The sequence below is a fragment of the Scyliorhinus canicula genome, chromosome 7 (genome assembly GCF_902713615.1).
Source record: "Scyliorhinus canicula chromosome 7, sScyCan1.1, whole genome shotgun sequence".
NCBI lineage: Eukaryota > Metazoa > Chordata > Chondrichthyes > Carcharhiniformes > Scyliorhinidae > Scyliorhinus > Scyliorhinus canicula.
In genome coordinates, this window is record NC_052152.1 from 206,638,580 (window position 1) to 206,656,991 (window position 18,412).

At 41.9% G+C, this 18,412-nt stretch overlaps 1 protein-coding gene across 1 annotated transcript in view; it reads right to left on the minus strand.

The window, feature by feature from the left end:
* LOC119969750 (potassium channel subfamily K member 9-like) overlaps nucleotides 1-8,568 on the minus strand; it is a 30,269-nt gene extending 21,701 nt beyond the window's left edge. Inside the window, exon 1 of the mRNA XM_038803794.1 lies at nucleotides 8,276-8,568. Within this exon, the coding sequence (XP_038659722.1) occupies nucleotides 8,276-8,558 (283 nt within the window). The 5' untranslated portion in view covers nucleotides 8,559-8,568. The remainder of the gene's footprint in view (nucleotides 1-8,275) is intronic.
* Nucleotides 8,569-18,412: the final 9,844 nt, after the last annotated feature.

The window sequence follows — 18,412 nt, forward strand, 5'->3', positions numbered from 1 at the left end:
CACAGACTGAATTACACTAATCACAGACTGAATTAGTCTAACCACAGACTGAATTACACTAATCCCACAGACAGAATTACACACATCACAGACTGAATTACACTAATCACTGACTGAATTGCACTAATCCCACAGACAGAATTACACTAATCCCACAGACTGAATTACACTAATCCCACAGATTGAATTACACCAATCCCACAGACTAAATTACACTAATCCCAGACTGAATTACACAAATCCTACAGACTGAATTACACTAATCACTGATTGAATTACACTAATCCCACAGATTGGATTACGCTAACCCACAGACTGAATTATACTAATCAGTGACTGAATTACACTAATCCTGCAGACTGAATTACACTAATCCCACAGACTAAATTAGACTAACCACACAGACTGAATTACACTAATCACTGATTGAGTTACACTAATCACAGACTGAATTACACTATTCACAGACTGAATTACACTAATCACTCACTGAATTACACTAATCCCACAGAGTGAATTACACTAATCGCACAGACTGAATTGTACTTATCCCACAAACTGAATTACACTCATCACACAGACTGAATTACACTAATCACAGACTGAATTACACTGATCACTGACTGAATTACACTAACCACTGATTGAATTACACTAATCACTAACTAAATTACACTCATCACTGACTGAATTACACTAATCACTGACTGAATTACACTAATCACCGACTGAATTACACTAATCCCAGATGGAATTACATTAATCCCAAAGGCTGAATTACACTAAACCACAGGCTGAATTACACTAATCACTGACTGAATTACACTAATCCCAATGACTGAATTACACATATCACTGACTGTATTACACTAATCCCAGACGGAATTACATTAATCCCAAAGGTTGAATTACACGAATCCCACAGACTGAATTACACTAATCACTGTCTGAATTACACTAAACCCACAGACTGAATTACACTCATCACAGACTGTATTACACTAATCCCATAGACTGAATGACACTAATCACTGACTGAATTACACTAATCCCGCAGACTGAATTACACCAATCCCACAGATTGAATTGCACTAATCCCACAGACTGAATTACACTAATTCCACAGACTGAATTACACTGATCCCACAGACTGAATTGCGCTAATCCCTCAGACAGAGTTAAATTAATCACTGACTGTATTACATTAAGCCCACTGACTGAGTTACACTAATCACTGACAGAATTACACTAATCACTGACTGAATTACACAAATCCCACATACTGAATTACACTAATCACAGACTGTATTACACTAATCCCAGACTGAATTACATTAATCCCAAATGCTGAATTACACTAATCCCACAGACTGAATTACACTAATCCCACAGACTGAATGACACTAATCCCACAGACTGAATTACACTGATCCCACAGACTGAATTACACTCATCACAGACTGAATTACACTAATCCCACAGACTAAATTACACTAATCACAGACTGAATTACACTTATCACTGACTGAATGACACTAATAACTGACTGAATTACACTAATCCCACAGACTGAATTACACCAATCCCACAGACTGAATTGCACTAACCCCACAGACTTAATTACACTAATCCCACAGACTGAATTACACTTATCCCACAGACTGAATTACACTCATCACAGACTGAATTACACTTATCCCACAGACTAAATTACACTAATCACAGACTGAATTACACTGATCCCACAGACTGAATTACACTCATCACAGACTGAATTACACTAATCCCACATACTAAATTACACTAATAACAGACGGAATTACACTTATCACTGACTGAATGACACTAATCTCTGACTGAATTACACTATTCCCACAGACTGAATTACACTCATCACAGACTGAATTACACTAATCCCAAAGGCTGAATTACACTAATCCCACAGGCTGAATTATACTAATCACTGACTGAATTACACTAATCCCAATGACTGAATTACACATATCACTGACTGTATTACACTAATCCCAGACGGAATTACATTAATCCCAAAGGTTGAATTACACTAATCCCACAGACTGAATTACACTAATCACTGTCTGAATTACACTAATCCCACTGACTGAGTTACACTAATCACTGACAGAATTACACTAATCACTGACTGAATTACACTAATCACAGACTGTATTACACTAATCCCAGACTGAATTACATTAATCCCAAATGCTGAATTACACTAATCCCACAGACTGAATTACACTAATCCCACAGACTGAATTACACTGATCCCACAGACTGAATTACACTCATCACAGACTGAATTACACTAATCCCACAGACTAAATTACACTAATCACAGACTGAATTACACTTATCACTGACTGAATGACACTAATAACTGACTGAATTACACTAATCCCACAGACTGAATTACACCAATCCCACAGACTGAATTGCACTAACCCCACAGACTTAATTACACTAATCCCACAGACTGAATTACACTTATCCCACAGACTGAATTATATTCATCACAGACTGAATTACACTAATCCCATAGACTAAATTACACTAATCACAGACTGAATTACACTGATCCCACAGACTGAATTACACTCATCACAGACTGAATTACACTAATCCCACAGACTAAATTACACTAATCACAGACTGAATTACACTTATCACTGACTGAATTACACTAATCCCACAGACTGAATTACACTAATCCCACAGATTGAATTACACTAATCACAGACTGAATTACACTAATCCCACAGACTGAATTGCACTAATCCCACAGACTGAATTACACTAATCACAGACTGAATTACACTAATCCCACAGACTGAATTAGACAAATCACAGACTTAATTAAACTAATCCCACAGTCTGAATTACACTAATCCCACAGACTGAATTACACTCATCACTGACTGAATTACACTAATCCCACAGATTGAATTACACTAATCCCACAGACCGAGTTACACTAATCCCACAGACCGAATTACACTAATCCCACAGACTGAATTACATTAATCCCACAGACTGAATTATACCCATCACAGACTTAATTACTCTAAGCACAGACTGAATTACACTATTTCCACAGACTGAATTACACTAATCACTGACTGAATTACACTAATCACAGAATGAATTACACTAACCCACTGAATGAATTACACTAATCACAGACTGAATTACACTAATCAGCGACTGAATTACACTAATTATTGACTGAATTACACTCTTCGCTGACTGAATTACACTAATCACAGAATGAATTACACTAATCCCACTGACTGAATTACATTAATCCCACAGACTGAATTACGCTAATCCCAGACTGAATTACATTAATCCCACAGGCTGAATTACACTAATCACTGACTGAATTATACTAATCACACAGACTGAATTACAATAATCACTGATTGTATTACATTAATCCCACTGTCTGAGTTACACTAATCACTGACTGAATTACACTAATTCCACAGAAAGAATTACACTAATCCCACAGACTAAATTACACTAATCACACAGACTGCATTAATCTAATCACTGACAGAATTACACTAATGCAACAGACTGACTGAACTACACTAATCGTAGACTGTATTACACTAATCACACAGACTGAATTACACCAATCACAGAATGAATTACACTAATCCCACAGACTGAATTACACTCATCACAGACTGAATTACACTAATCCCACAGACTAAATTACACTAATCACAGACTGAATTACACTTATCACAGACTGAATTACACTAATCCCACAGACTGAATTACACTAATCCCACAGATTGAATTACACTAATCACAGACTGAATTACACAATCCCACACACTGAATTGCACTAATCCCACAGACTGAATTGCACTAATCACAGACTGAATTACACTAATCCCACAGACTGAATTAGACAAATCACAGACTTAATTAAACTAATCCCACAGACTGAATTACACTAATCCCACAGACTGAATTACACTCATCACTGACTGAATTACACTAATCCCACAGACTGAATTACACTAATCCCACAGACCGAGTTACACTAATCCCACAGACCGAATTACACTAATCCCACAGACTGAATTACATTAATCCCACAGACTGAATTATACTCATCACAGACTTAATTACTCTAAGCACAGACTGAATTACACTAATCCCACAGACTGAATTACACTCATCACAGATTGAATTACACTAATCACTGACTGAATTGCACAAATCCCACAGACTGAATTACACTAATCCCACAGACTGAATTACACTAATCACTTGACAAAATTACATTAATCCCACAGACTGAATTAAACTATTTCCACAGACTGAATTACACTAATCACTGACTGAATTACACTAATCACAGAATGAATTACACTAACCCACTGAATGAATTACACTAATCACAGACTGAATTACACTAATCATCGACTGAATTACACTAATCATTGACTGAATTACACTCTTTGCTGACTGAATTACACTAATCACAGAATGAATTACACTAATCCCACTGACTGAATTACATTAATCTCACAGACTGAATTACGCTAATCCCAGACGGAATTACATTAATCCCACAGTCTTAATTACATTAATCACTGACTGAATTATACTAATCACTGACTGTATTACACTAATCCCACAGACTGTATTACACTAATCCCACAGACTGAACTACACTAATCACACAGACTGAATTACAATAATCACTGACTGTATTACATTAATCCCACTGTCTGAGTTACACTAATCACTGACTGAATTACACTAATTCCACAGAATGAATTACACTAATCACACAGACTAAATTACACTAATCACACAGACTGCTTAATCTAATCACTGACAGAATTACACTAATGCAACAGACTGACTGAACTACACTAATCGTAGACTGTATTACACTAATCACACAGACTGAATTACACTAATCACAGACTGTATTACACTAATCACACAGACTGAATTACACCAATCACAGAATGAATTACACTAATCACACAGACTGTATTACACTAATCACACAGATTGAATTACACCAATGACAGAATGAATTACACTAATCCCACAGACTGAATTACACTAATCACACAGACTGAATTACACCCATCACAGAGTGAATTACACTAATCCCACAGACTGAATTACACTAATAAATGACTGAATAACACTAATCCCACAGACTAAATTAGACTAATCACACAGACTGAATTACGCTAACCACACAGGTTGAAGTACCCTAACCACACAGGCTGAATTACACTAATCCCACTGACTGAATTACACTAATCACTGATTGTATTACACTAATCACAGACTGAACTACACTAATCCCGCAGACTGAATTACACTAATCACTGACTGAATTACACTAATCCCACAGACTGAATTGCACTAATCCCACAGAATGAATTACACTCATCACAGACTGAATTACACTAATCACTGACTGAATTACACTAATCCCACAGACTGAATTAACCTAATTCCACAGCCTGAATTACACTAATCCCACGGACTGAATTGCACTAATCCCACAGACTGAATTACACTAATCCCACAGACTGATTTGCACTAATCCCACGGACTGAATTACACTAATCATAGACTGAATTACACTAATACCACAGACTGAATTACACTAATCCCACAGACTGAATTGCACTAATCCCACAGACGGAATTATACTTATCCCTCAGACCGAGTTAAACTAATCACTGACTGTATTACATTAATCCCACAGACTGAATTACACTAATCCAACAGACTGAATTACACTAATCCCACAGACTGAATTGCACTAATCCCACAGACTGAATTGCACTAATCCCACAGACGGAATTATACTTATCCCTCAGACCGAGTTAAACTAATCACTGACTGTATTACATTAATCCCACAGACTGAATTACACTGATCCAACAGACTGCTTTACATTTATTCCACAAACTGAATTACACTAATCCCACAGACTGAATTACACTAATCCCACAGACTGTATTACATTAATCCCACAGACTGAATTACACTAATCCAACAGACTGAATTACTCTAATCCCACAGACTGAATTGCACTAATCCCACTGACTGAATTACACTAATCCCTCAGACCGAGTTAAACTAATCACTGACTGTATTACATTAATCCCACAGACTGAATTACACTAATCCCACAGACTGTATTACATTAATCCCACAGACTGAATTACACTAATCCAACAGACTGAATTACTCTAATCCCACAGACTGAATTGCACTAATCCCACTGACTGAATTACACTAATCCCTCAGACCGAGTTAAACTAATCACTGACTGTATTACATTAATCCCACAGACTGAATTACACTGATCCAACAGACTGCTTTACATTTATTCCACAAACTGAATTACACTAATCCCACAGACTGAATTACACTAATTACTGACAGAATTACACTAATCCCACAGACAGAACTACACTAATCCCACAGACTGAATTACACTAATCCCACAGACTGAATTACACTAATCACTCTCTGAATTACACTTTAATCCCACAGACCGAATTACACTAATCACAGACTGAATTACACTAATCCCACAGACTGAATTATACTAATCACAGACTGAATTACACTAATCCCACAGACTGAATTATACTAATCATAGACTGAATTACACTAATCCCACAGACTGAATTACACTAATCCCACAGACTGAATTGCACTAACCCCACAGACTGAATTACACTAATCCCACAAACTGGATTACACTAATCCCTCAAACTGGATTACACGAATCCCACAAACTGAATTACACTAATCACTGTCTGAATTACACTTTAATCCCACAGACCGAATTACACTAATCACAGACTGAATTACACTAATCCCACAGACTGAATTATACTGATCATAGACTGAATTACACTAATCCCACAGACTGAATTGCACTAATCCCACAGACTGAATTACACTAATCCCACAGACTGAATTACACTAATCCCACAAACTGGATTACACTAATCCCTCAAACTGGATTACACTAATCCCACAAACTGAATTACACGAATCACTGACTGAATTACGGTCATCACAGATGGAATCACACTAATCCTCGCTGAATACAACCAATCACAGACTGAATTTCACTAATCACAGACTGAATGCAATGAATCACAGACTTAATTACACTAATCCCTGACTGAATTACACCAATCAGACTGAACTATACTAATCCCAGTCTGAATTACACTAATTGGAGACTAATCTGGAGGAATCAGTGTCTGAATCACAGTAGTTGGAGACTGTATTCACTTTCCTACAGTCTGAATTACACTAATCCCAGTCTGGTGCCATATTTTGTAGGGATGCCTACTCTCGTTGTTCACTGAATGTTCCTCCACAGGATTCATTCTACCGCTGCTGCATCGTCAGTTTTAGCCTGATCTCCGGCTTGTGACCCATATGGCTTGACCTCACTTGACTCCCATTTAATACCAGCCCTCTTCTGAACGGGTCCACCCTTTGGCTTTCCCTGATTGGATACTTAAATTGGGAGTAGCTGAAATATTCATGGACTGACCCTCAGCACCATATTGCTCTGGCGTTGTGCGTTAGACTAATGTCAGAGAGGTTTTCTGCATTACCCAGAGCCACAGGGTATAACTAACGATGAATGGGTTCTCTGCAAAATTGAAACAAAGTGAAAAACCTGGATTCCAAAGACAGCTTTTAAGGCCCATCCCTTTCCTGCTAAAAGTTTGTCCTTACTTGCCGAATGTTGTAACTGATGACTGCTCTTTCCATTCTCCCTGGCACCCTCGGCGCACTCTTATAAGGATGCCATTGCTACATTCTCCTCGTTGGCTCCGTGTTCTTATCGGGAGAGGTTAGGACTGGTGGCGCTATATTTCTGAACCTCTTTAGAAGTAAGATAATGTTCCTTTTTGTGGTATATCATTGGGAATTAGAAGCTGAGTGTGTCTGGGACCATTAATATATCCGATTCTGTCAATTGTACCTTCTCTTATCCCCGTGAATGCATTGACACAATGGGTTGGCGACGTATCGGGGTTAATCTCTACCAATTAGTCGAGAAGGACTTCCGACCACACGTTACTTTGCCAAACTTTCTCTCTCCTGCCCCCTCCCCAGTCCCAGTTGTATTCCCAGATCTCTGCTCCGGAAATCCCTCTGCTCTCACCGCCTGTGTGAGTGGAAACCCGTTTTTTAAAAGAAAAGCTTGACCCTCTCTCACCTATGGTCGTGATAACGGTGATGGCAAAGTAGAAGGAGCCGGCAAATTTCCATTGGTGCCCAGAGCGGTGCGGCTCGGCTTGCAGGACCACCCACTCCAGCTCCTTGTAGTCCTCCTCGCTCATCCCGTACTTGCTCTTCAGTTCCATGCGCTTGGAGTTGAGTAGCCGCTTGCGGGAGATCTCGAAGTCGGACTCGAGTGCGTCAAAGACGGCGGCGCCCACCAGGAGGTAGGTGAACATGCAGAGGATCAGGGAGAGAGTCCGCACGTTCTGCCGCTTCATGACCACCAGAGCCCGGCTCCAGCGCGCCGCATCCCCGCCTCCCCCCACCCACAGCGCACCGGGCACTCCGGCCGCGGGCACGCGCAGGGTCGCGCGCTTCCCGCAAACTGCACACGCCTTAAAATAATTCAGCAATTAAGCAAATTAATTATACAACCGAAGAATCCCTCTAACCGGGAGAACGGCTGCGGGAGAGAAAATCGCGCCTGGGCTGAGCTGAGCTCAATTATTTGCGTTGGGCTTGTTTGGGTTGGTTTAGCTTAGTTTGGGTTGGGTTGGGATGGGTTAGTTTGGGTTGGGTTGGGATGGGTTAGTTTGGGTTGGGTTGGGGTGGGTTAGTTTGGGTTGGGTTGGGATGAGTTAGTTTGGGTTGGGTTGGGATGAGTTAGTTTGGGTTGGGTTGGGATGGGTTAGTTTGGGTTGGGTTGGGGTGGGTTAGTTTGGGTTGGGTTGGGATGGGTTGGTTTGGGTTGGGTTGGGATGGGTTAGTTTGGGTTGGTTGAGATTAGTTTGGGTCTGGATGGTTTGGGAGGGGTTAATTCGGGTTGGCTGAGATTAGTTTGGGTGTGGATGGTTTGGGAGGGGGTAATTCGGGTTGGTTGCGATTAGTTTGGGTGTGGATGGTTTGGGAGGGATTAATTTGGGTTGGTTGAGATTAGTTTGGGTGTGGATGGTTTTGGAGGGATTAATTTGGGTTGGTTGAGATTAGTTTGGGTGTGGATGGTTTGGGAGGGATTAATTTGGGTTGGTTGAGATTAGTTTGGGTGTGGATGGTTTGGGAGGGATTAATTTGGGTTGGTTGAGATTAGTTTGGGTGTGGATGGTTTGGGAGGGATTAATTTGGGTTGGTTGAGATTAGTTTGGGTGTGGATGGTTTGGGAGGGGGTAATTCGGGTTGGTTGCGATTAGTTTGGGTGTGGATGGTTTGGGAGGGATTAATTTGGGTTGGTTGAGATTAGTTTGGGTGTGGATGGTTTTGGAGGGATTAATTTGGGTTGGTTGAGATTAGTTTGGGTGTGGATGGTTTGGGGGGGATTAATTCGTGTTAGGTGCGATTAGGTTGGGTGTGGATGGTTTGGGAGGGGTTAATTCGGGTTGGTTGAGATTAGTTTGGGTTGGGTTAATTTGGGTTGGATTAATTCAGGTTGGCTTGGCTCTGATTGGATCACTTGGGCTTGAGTTGGCCTCTGTTGTCAAAGTGGCGATAAATATCCTTCCCACCTCTCCCCAAGTAAATCCTGATCTGCTCAGATGCCAGTAGCTAATTTCGGCCTTTGGTTAGTCCAGGAACCATCCAGGTAAACGACCCCCACCCGTGAAAAAAAACGACTACTGGAAGCCGGAATAAAACTCCTCCGAGGGCAGCGGCGAATCCACCTCCCCGGCTGGCTCAGAGCTCTGCTTGCTCTAACTTTTTGCTTGTAGTTTTATGCCGAGAGTGTGAATGGACAATTAGTTCCTGGAGCCGGGTCCTTTATCCCGGGTTACAATGAGATGATCCAGGCTGTCCTGTGCCGGTTTAATGTCTGCTCGCCTGACTGCCTTAACCCGAGCCTCTCTCGAGTGGACGAGAGTCCCTCACGGGCTAAGCATTGCGGTCCACAAGCGCTATGCTCCCGGTGGAATCCAGGTTACGCTCGGTGTCCTGGGTGTCTCGCCTTCCCTTCGCCGTTGCTCCGATAAAATCCAATTTCTCATTCTGTCTCCTCCCAGTGAGCGAGACTCCGAGCTGCTAGCATCCAGCGAGGTAGAGACACAGAGCCGAAATAATCCGGGCGAGGCTAGCAGCCGGAGCCCACACAGCAGAGCTCTCTGCTATCCTCGCCTTTCTGCATCTCCTCCAGGTGAGAGCAGCGTTCACTGGCTCCAGAATCCAACTCGCATCCACAAGTGTTCCCGAGTCATTAGCTGAGTTTTCCCAAAGAGTTGATCGATGCTTCGGCGGAGCTCTCTCTGCAGAACACCAGCTCGCAAAGCAGCGGGGAATGGACAGACTCCTGCATCAGTTCAAAAGCTGCTGGGAAGTGAGACACACGGCTCCAGACTGGACCAAAGATTGATGAGCAATGAAAGTAATTTGTGCACAGGTACCAACACACTCATACGCAACAGCACACTCTCTCACACAGACACACACAAAAACACAAACACACTCCCTTTTCTCCCACATACTCTCTCCTACACACAAGCACGCACACACACTCACACCCAAACACATACTCACTCCCTCTCTCACACTCAATTATTCACACAAGCACGCACACACACTCACACCCAAACACATACTCACGCCCTCTCTCACACTTAATTATTCACACAAACACACACACACACACAAACACACACTCTCTCTCACACACACACACACTCACACCCAAACACATACACTCACTCCCTCTCTCACACTCAATTATCCATACAAACACACACACTCTCACACTCACACACTTACATACTCAGACCCAAACACATGCACTCACTCCCTCTCACACACAATTATCCACACAAATACACACACACACACACACTCTCTCACACTCACACACTTACACACTCACACCCAAACACATACACTCACTCCTCTCACACACAATTATCCAACACTTACACACTCACACCCAAACACATACACTCACTCCCTCTCTCACACACAGTTATCCACACACACACACACACACTCTCTCTCTCGCACACGCGCGCACACACACGCAAACACGCGCACTCTCACACGCAAACACATACATTCACTTCCACGCACACACGCACTCTCAGGCGCAGACACACGCACATAATTATCCACACACACAACCAGACCCACACACACAATCAGACAAAATTGCCCAGTCACAAAACCACGCAAACACAGAGCCTCTCCACACGCTCAAAATTGTGTACACACACGCACACAATCCCCCCCCCCGCCCCCCACATGCACACAGACACCCCCAGAGTCACAGCCCCATGATTACGCACATGCTATTACCCCATGCGCAACCACAGGCAATTACACACACACAGCCAGAAGCACACACCATTATCAAACACAAAACCACACAGTCATATTCTCAGACAGACCAACACATACGCACGCAAACACAACCATACACACAGCTACATTTACAAACACAACCAAACATATGCACAAATGCAATCACACAAACATACATATTGATCCGAACACACATTCATACATGCACAGGCAAACACCCTCTTACACATGCCATGCCAAACACTCAACCAAATCCTCACACACAGTCATGCATACAGATATGGTGACTTACAATTCTGCAAACCATACACAGGGACATACACATCCACACAGCCATAGACACAATTATGCATGCACACTGGACTTACACATCCACACAATATCACACATACAATCTTACACACAACCAGTCATATATTTGGATGGATACATATTGCGTGCAAAGTATTAGAACCACCCCATCATTCCCCGCCCCCGCAACACACACACACACATTAACAACAGCTTCAATTCATTCACACTGATTCACTTCTGGTCACACACAAACCTACATACAATGATATTAGTCCAAGGGCCTTCTCACAAACGCTGACACAACTGCATCAATTAACCGACCTGTATAGTATTTTACACATGTGAAAACACACTTGCACCGATACACATACAAATCGGACACCAATGTGCATAATTTCACACACAAACTGATATCCACAGACATATACTTGCGCCCAGCTTTATATATCACTTGCACCACACACAGGTACACATGCAGGCACAGACATACAGGCATGCAATGCTGCACACAAACACACACATGCAAACACATCATGCTAGACAAGTGTACAAGTTAATGCGCTCGCCTATAATTTTACCACTCCAGTGGAATGAATGGCAGGTATTACTCATTGTGTAATAACAGTTAGTTTACAATTAGAACAGATTCTTTTGAACATGATCAGTGCTTATCTCATCTAAATTAGAAGCAGTGTTATTCCAAACGTATTCACTTATTTTAGTGGAGGCAGCATGTGTGTGTATGTGTGTGTGTGTGTGTTGCGGGGGAGGCGAGGTGGCCGGGGTGGTGCTAATACTTTGTACGCGATATTTATTCATGTCTCAATGATTTCCCGAGCCAGTGCTGATATATTTTTGTTGCTATCAGATAGATGATACGATAAATAGCAAAATTAATTTGCACCTCAGCGCCCACGCTAATCGGTTCTAATACATTTCTAAATACCAATTAGACATCAACCAGGATGAAAATAAAAGCTAGGATTTTAGGGATAATTTTGCCTATCCCTGTGATGGATTGGGGAGGTAATCCTGCAGAATTGAGCTTCATTCGAAGCGTTGATTTAACAGGCAGAAGTTGAAAAAAATTTAAACAGGACTGATAATATTTAAATCAGGTGTTCACACTCCCAAACAAACTGAGAGGACAAACTGGAGTCTGTTTATTTTTCTACGTCTATTCTCGCCTTTTAGTTTGTGTTTTTAATGAGTAGCTAACGGTGCATTAATTTAGCCTGGCCCCCGGAGATCTGGAGTGATTCAGAGACAAGAGCTGTCCTTGGTGCTGGAAGCATGGGTATCAGCAGCGGCAGGGTTCAGCACCCGAGACATCGGACAGCGCACCATGCACAGTGGCATAGTGGATCCAAGCAAACCTGACTCGGCTCATTAATAATGACTCTCTAAATCATGATCGTTCCCACTGAAATTATTTTCTGAGATCTTCGGGGGGGGGGGGGGGAGGGATGTTCAGTGGGTGGCGATGTGTCTCCCAATTAATGTTGTAGACAAGGGTAATACAACAGCCTCGGAGACCGGGGATGCAAAAGAAAACCCACCTGCGGGAGCACAGTAGCACAGTGGTTAGCACTATCGCTTCACAGTGCCAGGTTTCCAGCTTGGATTCCCGGCTTGGGTCACTGTGCGGAATGTGTGCGTTCTCCCTGTGTCTGTGTGGGTTTCCTCCGGGTGCTCCCACAAGTCCTGAAAGATGTGCTGTCAGATGAATCGGACATTCTGAATTCTCCCTCGGTGTACACGAACAGGCGCCGGAGTGTAGTGACTAGGGGCTTTCACAGTAATATTGCAGTGTTAATGGCAGCCTACTTATGGCACTAATAAAGATTGTTACTATTATTATCTGTTAAGGAATTTGATGGGAACATTACTAATTGAAATATCTGTATTCAAACAACTCAATCAACCTATTGGTGCAGTGCAGCCTATTGAGATGTTTGGAGTTGGAAAGTAATGTTAGTCGAGGATAATAATTGCATGTATTATTTAAAAAAAATGGAAATCATGTTAAGAAACCCTCCAATCTCTATGCAGCAAAAATACACATTTCCGTCTCCTACTCAAAGTGGAAAGTTGGGAAGAGCTGTAAATGTTGAATTTGGAGCAGGGGGTGCGATGGGAAGATTTGATTGAAGTGCTCAAAATTGTGGGGAACTTTGTCCAGGACAAATAAGGAGAAACTATTGTCTCTAACAGGGGAGTTGATAATCAAAGAGAATAGATTTAAAGTAATTGGCAAAAGAACAAGAGAAATGAAAAGCCTTTTCTTTACATACGTGTTATGATCTGGCATGCATTGTCTGGTGGAATCAAATTCAATAGGAACCTTCAAAGAGAGTTGGATAAACACTTGACAATGAAAAAAATGCAGATCTTGATAGTTTTTTTTTCAAAGGGCCTGCATAGCATGATGGCTAAAATGGCCTACTACTGTGCGGTGTGATATTAATATTCCAGAATATATTTGTGTTTGGTCCTCTTGATGTTGAACTCAAATGATGGGCACCATAATTGGATTGTATATTGCCCTTTCCTGTGGGGACCATTGTGGGGGTGGAGTGCATCACCCATATACTTATTCCACACTGGGAGTGCTATGGTAACCATATTAAAGTTGGCACATTATCATACCAAGGAGGTTACCGTAAAGAGGCATTAGATCCACTGCCTATCCAAACCAAGGGTCCAATATCTACTTCTAGTTTGTTTGCTAAATTAGATCGCTGTACTTCAGTCAGTTGTATCCGGCACTAAGCTAAACTATGAGTCCTCCACGAGAAAGATAGGATCATTACTTTAACCTACCTGAATGTTGGAGCAAGAGTAACACACCTGCACCACTTGCCACCCATCCTTTAATTGATTATCCCTGTCTCCACACCCCCTTCCTATCCCATCAGCTACATCTGCCGCTTTTAGCAGACAACCCAGCTGACTGACTGCATATCACCATATGGCCATGCCATTCCTCTGGAACATTGAATGGTGACTACAGTTTGCTTGTAATAAACAAATATGGCCAACAGACCCATTTCCCTTGGTCCTGCTGCCTGGTTCTTTCAGTCCAAATTCAGGCATGATCCAATTTCCATGTTCAGGTTTTAAAATCAGGGAGTTATCTTGGTTGCATTGTTTACTCTCTTTGCTGCCATCTTTGCTGGTCCTCCTAGTCTGCTATCTCTACAGGAATCTTCTTACTCTCTGTTGCAGACAATGTCACTATAGCAACAAGGAAGCTCTGGGAAGCTAATTTTAAAGGTGGGGGGGGGGCATGATCTATTTGTCTTATGTCTCATTTATATTAATTCTGATATGTAACCTTGCTAAATCACACATGCATGCCAGGGTGCATTCGAAACTCAGCATTCATTCTGTCTGGAATGAAGAAAAAGTGGATTGTAGTTATTCCAATATTCTCAGTAATGGACAGGATGAAGTGATAGACTTAGGCCACTTAGCGCAGATGTCTGATGGTGCAGTTGATAAAAGCAGTGAAATGCTGAGCAATAGAGACCAGGAATATCCTGTTCCATCTGTTTTCTGCACTGTGAGCTGATTTCAGCTCGAGCGAGAGTATTTCTGTTACAATTGGTGTTACAAACAGTGCTACAACTTACTGCAGCAATGGGAAAATTAGTTACATTCCATGTGTATGTGTGTGTCTATGGATAGGATTAATATCAGCTCTGATGCCTGCCCCCCCCCCCCACCCTGGAGTGAATTACCCTACTGACCTGCTCATGCTCATTCTTTTGGTTTGAACAGAAGAACATAAGAACTAGGGGCAGGAGTGGGCCATCTGGCATCTTGATCCTGCTCCACCATTCAATGAGATCATGGCTGATCTTTTTATGGACTCAGCTTCACTTACCCTCCTGTTCACCGTAACCCTTAATCCCTTTACTGTTCAAAAATCGATCCACCTTTGCCTTAAAAACATTTAATGAAGGAGCCTCAACTGCTTCACTGGGCAGGGAATTCCACAGATTCACAACCCTTTGGGTGAAGAAGTTCCTCCTCACCTCAGTCCTAAATCTGCTCCCCCTTATTTTGAGGCTATGCCCCCTAGTTTTAGTTTCACCCGCCAGTGGAAACAACCTCCATGCTTCTATCTGATCTATTCCTTTTATAATTTTATATGTTTCTATAAGATCCCCTCTCATTCTTCTACCTTCCAACGAGTGTAGTCCCAGTCTACTCAGTCTCTCATAACCAACACTATTTGTAGGATTCTGCTTCCTTATTCCTGATTGCCCCACCATCAGAGGTTTCAAGGTTTATTGAGTATATTATTATTATTATAACCAATCCTTTCAACTCCGGAATCAACCTAGTTAATCTCCTCTGCGCACCCTCCAGGGCCAGTACATCCTTTCTCAAGAAAGGAGACCAAAACTGAACACAGTACTCCAGGTGTGGCCTCACCAGCACCCTCTGCGGCTGCAACACAACCTCCCTGTTTTTAAACTCCATCCCTCTAGAAATGAAGGACAAAATTCAATTTGCCTTCTTAATCCAGCAACATTTAAACTGCAATGGAAGGTCGCTGGTTACTTTCAAATTCAGGGCAGCACGGTAGCATGGTGGTTAGCATAAATGCTTCACAGCTCCAGGGTCCCAGGTTCGATTCCCGGCTGGGTCACTGTCTGTGTGGAGTCTGCACGTCCTCCCCGTGTGTGCGTGGGTTTCCTCCGGGTGCTCCGGTTTCCTCCCACAGTCTAAAGATGTGCGGGTTAGGTGGATTGGCCATGCTAAATTGCCCGTAGTGTCCTAAAAAATAAGGTTAATGGAGGGGGGGGGGGGTTGTTAGGTTACTGGTATAGTGTGGATACGTACTTGAGTAGGGTGATCATTGCTCAGCACAACATCGAGGGCCGAAGGGCCTGTTCTGTACTGTACTGTTCTAAATTCTAAATTATAGCCCTGCATAGGAGAGGGGACTAATATTTTACTGGCATCCACCGAGATTAACTCTAATACCGTAAAACTAACTATCCGTACAAGTAAGGATAACCTACAAATAGTGAAGTATAATAAGCATTGTGATACAAACTGTCAGCAGGTAGTTCACATCTTATTTATATTTTCATTGTTAGAAATGATTAATTTTAAAGGTGTTACCATGAGGGCAAGGTAGATGAATAATTAATTGGCCTTGCTGAGATGTTCCACCATTGAGTGCAGAAGTTAATAGCCCCTGAAACGTCCTGATTGTCATGTTTCCAGGCCATTTAAAAAGATTTTGGCAGCAACGCTGATGCATGTTTGAGTCTACTTTTTCCTAGAAATAGGAAATCTAGGAAAATATATTCTTTAATTGCTAGTTCCTGATTTATCTAATCCTTTTTCTCCTTTCAATCTTTTGTGCATGGAAAAGTAGTCCATGAACTCAATGTTTTTATTTTTTTAAAGAAGGAACCAACAGCGGGCAAAGCACAGAGACATGTTTTGACATAGTTGGACAAAGAGACTGATGAGAGAAAATGCTGACCAGATAATTGTTGTTTAAATTGATCAAGAATAGGACTGTGCATGGACATTTTGAATTGATCAAAAATGTTAGGGTGCAGCAGCTAATGCTTCTGCATTGCTGACAAGAACATTGAGATTCACCTCCAATGTGGTTCCACAGGATTCAGAATCCTACAAAGAACTGATAGTTCTCTACTATCTGTAATCTTGTCGATATTGAACTCTGCCGTTGATTAGGCCAGCCTAATGCGGTTCGCCAGATTCATTTGGGCGCAGCGGGAGATGAGTTCTCTCTGTTAAGCCGACAATATTTCATCACTAGTTCGATATAGATTTTGTGGGACACTAATATTGCTGACTATGGCAAGTATCTCTGACTGAGTGTTCATGAGAGTTTGTCTTTTGAACTGGCAGGTCCTGTTTGTCACAGTGCAATTTGGGTGTAATTGAAAATCAGAACAATTCTGTCCTTTACAAGGGAGAGGGGGCCATGCCTACTTCACGCATTCAAAGCATAATTATTGACTTGGCCTTTTCAGTGCTGAGCAAGATGAAATATTTGTTGGTGTTTCTGTTCACATCTGTCTCCAGTAATCCAGTCACTGTTGATCTTTCAAGCGAGCAATGAAAAGCAAAGGGATAGAAAAGAATATTGATCACATTCACCAGTTTTTGTAGTGAGGCAAGAGACAACGTGGCGTCAACAATACTTTGTTGAAATGAGGGAGGGTGAGTGAGGGAGGTAGGTGGACTTGATCTCCTGGAATGCATTGATCGGGAGATGAACATTCACTAACTATCTGCATATTCGGAGAGGGTCAAATGTTCTATCATACACTCACTAAACCTTGAAACCTCTGATGGTGGGGCAATTCAGAACAAGGAAGCAGAATCCTACAAATCGGTGGAACTGTGGAACTCTTTCTCCCAAAGGGCAGTGGATTCAGGGAAACAATTTGAGTTTTCAAGACAAGGATTGTTAGATTTCTGTTGGGTGAGGACATCGGAGAATATGTAGCAAATACAGGCAAATGGATAAAAGAAAATGACTGCGGATGCTGACACCTGAGACAAAAACAGA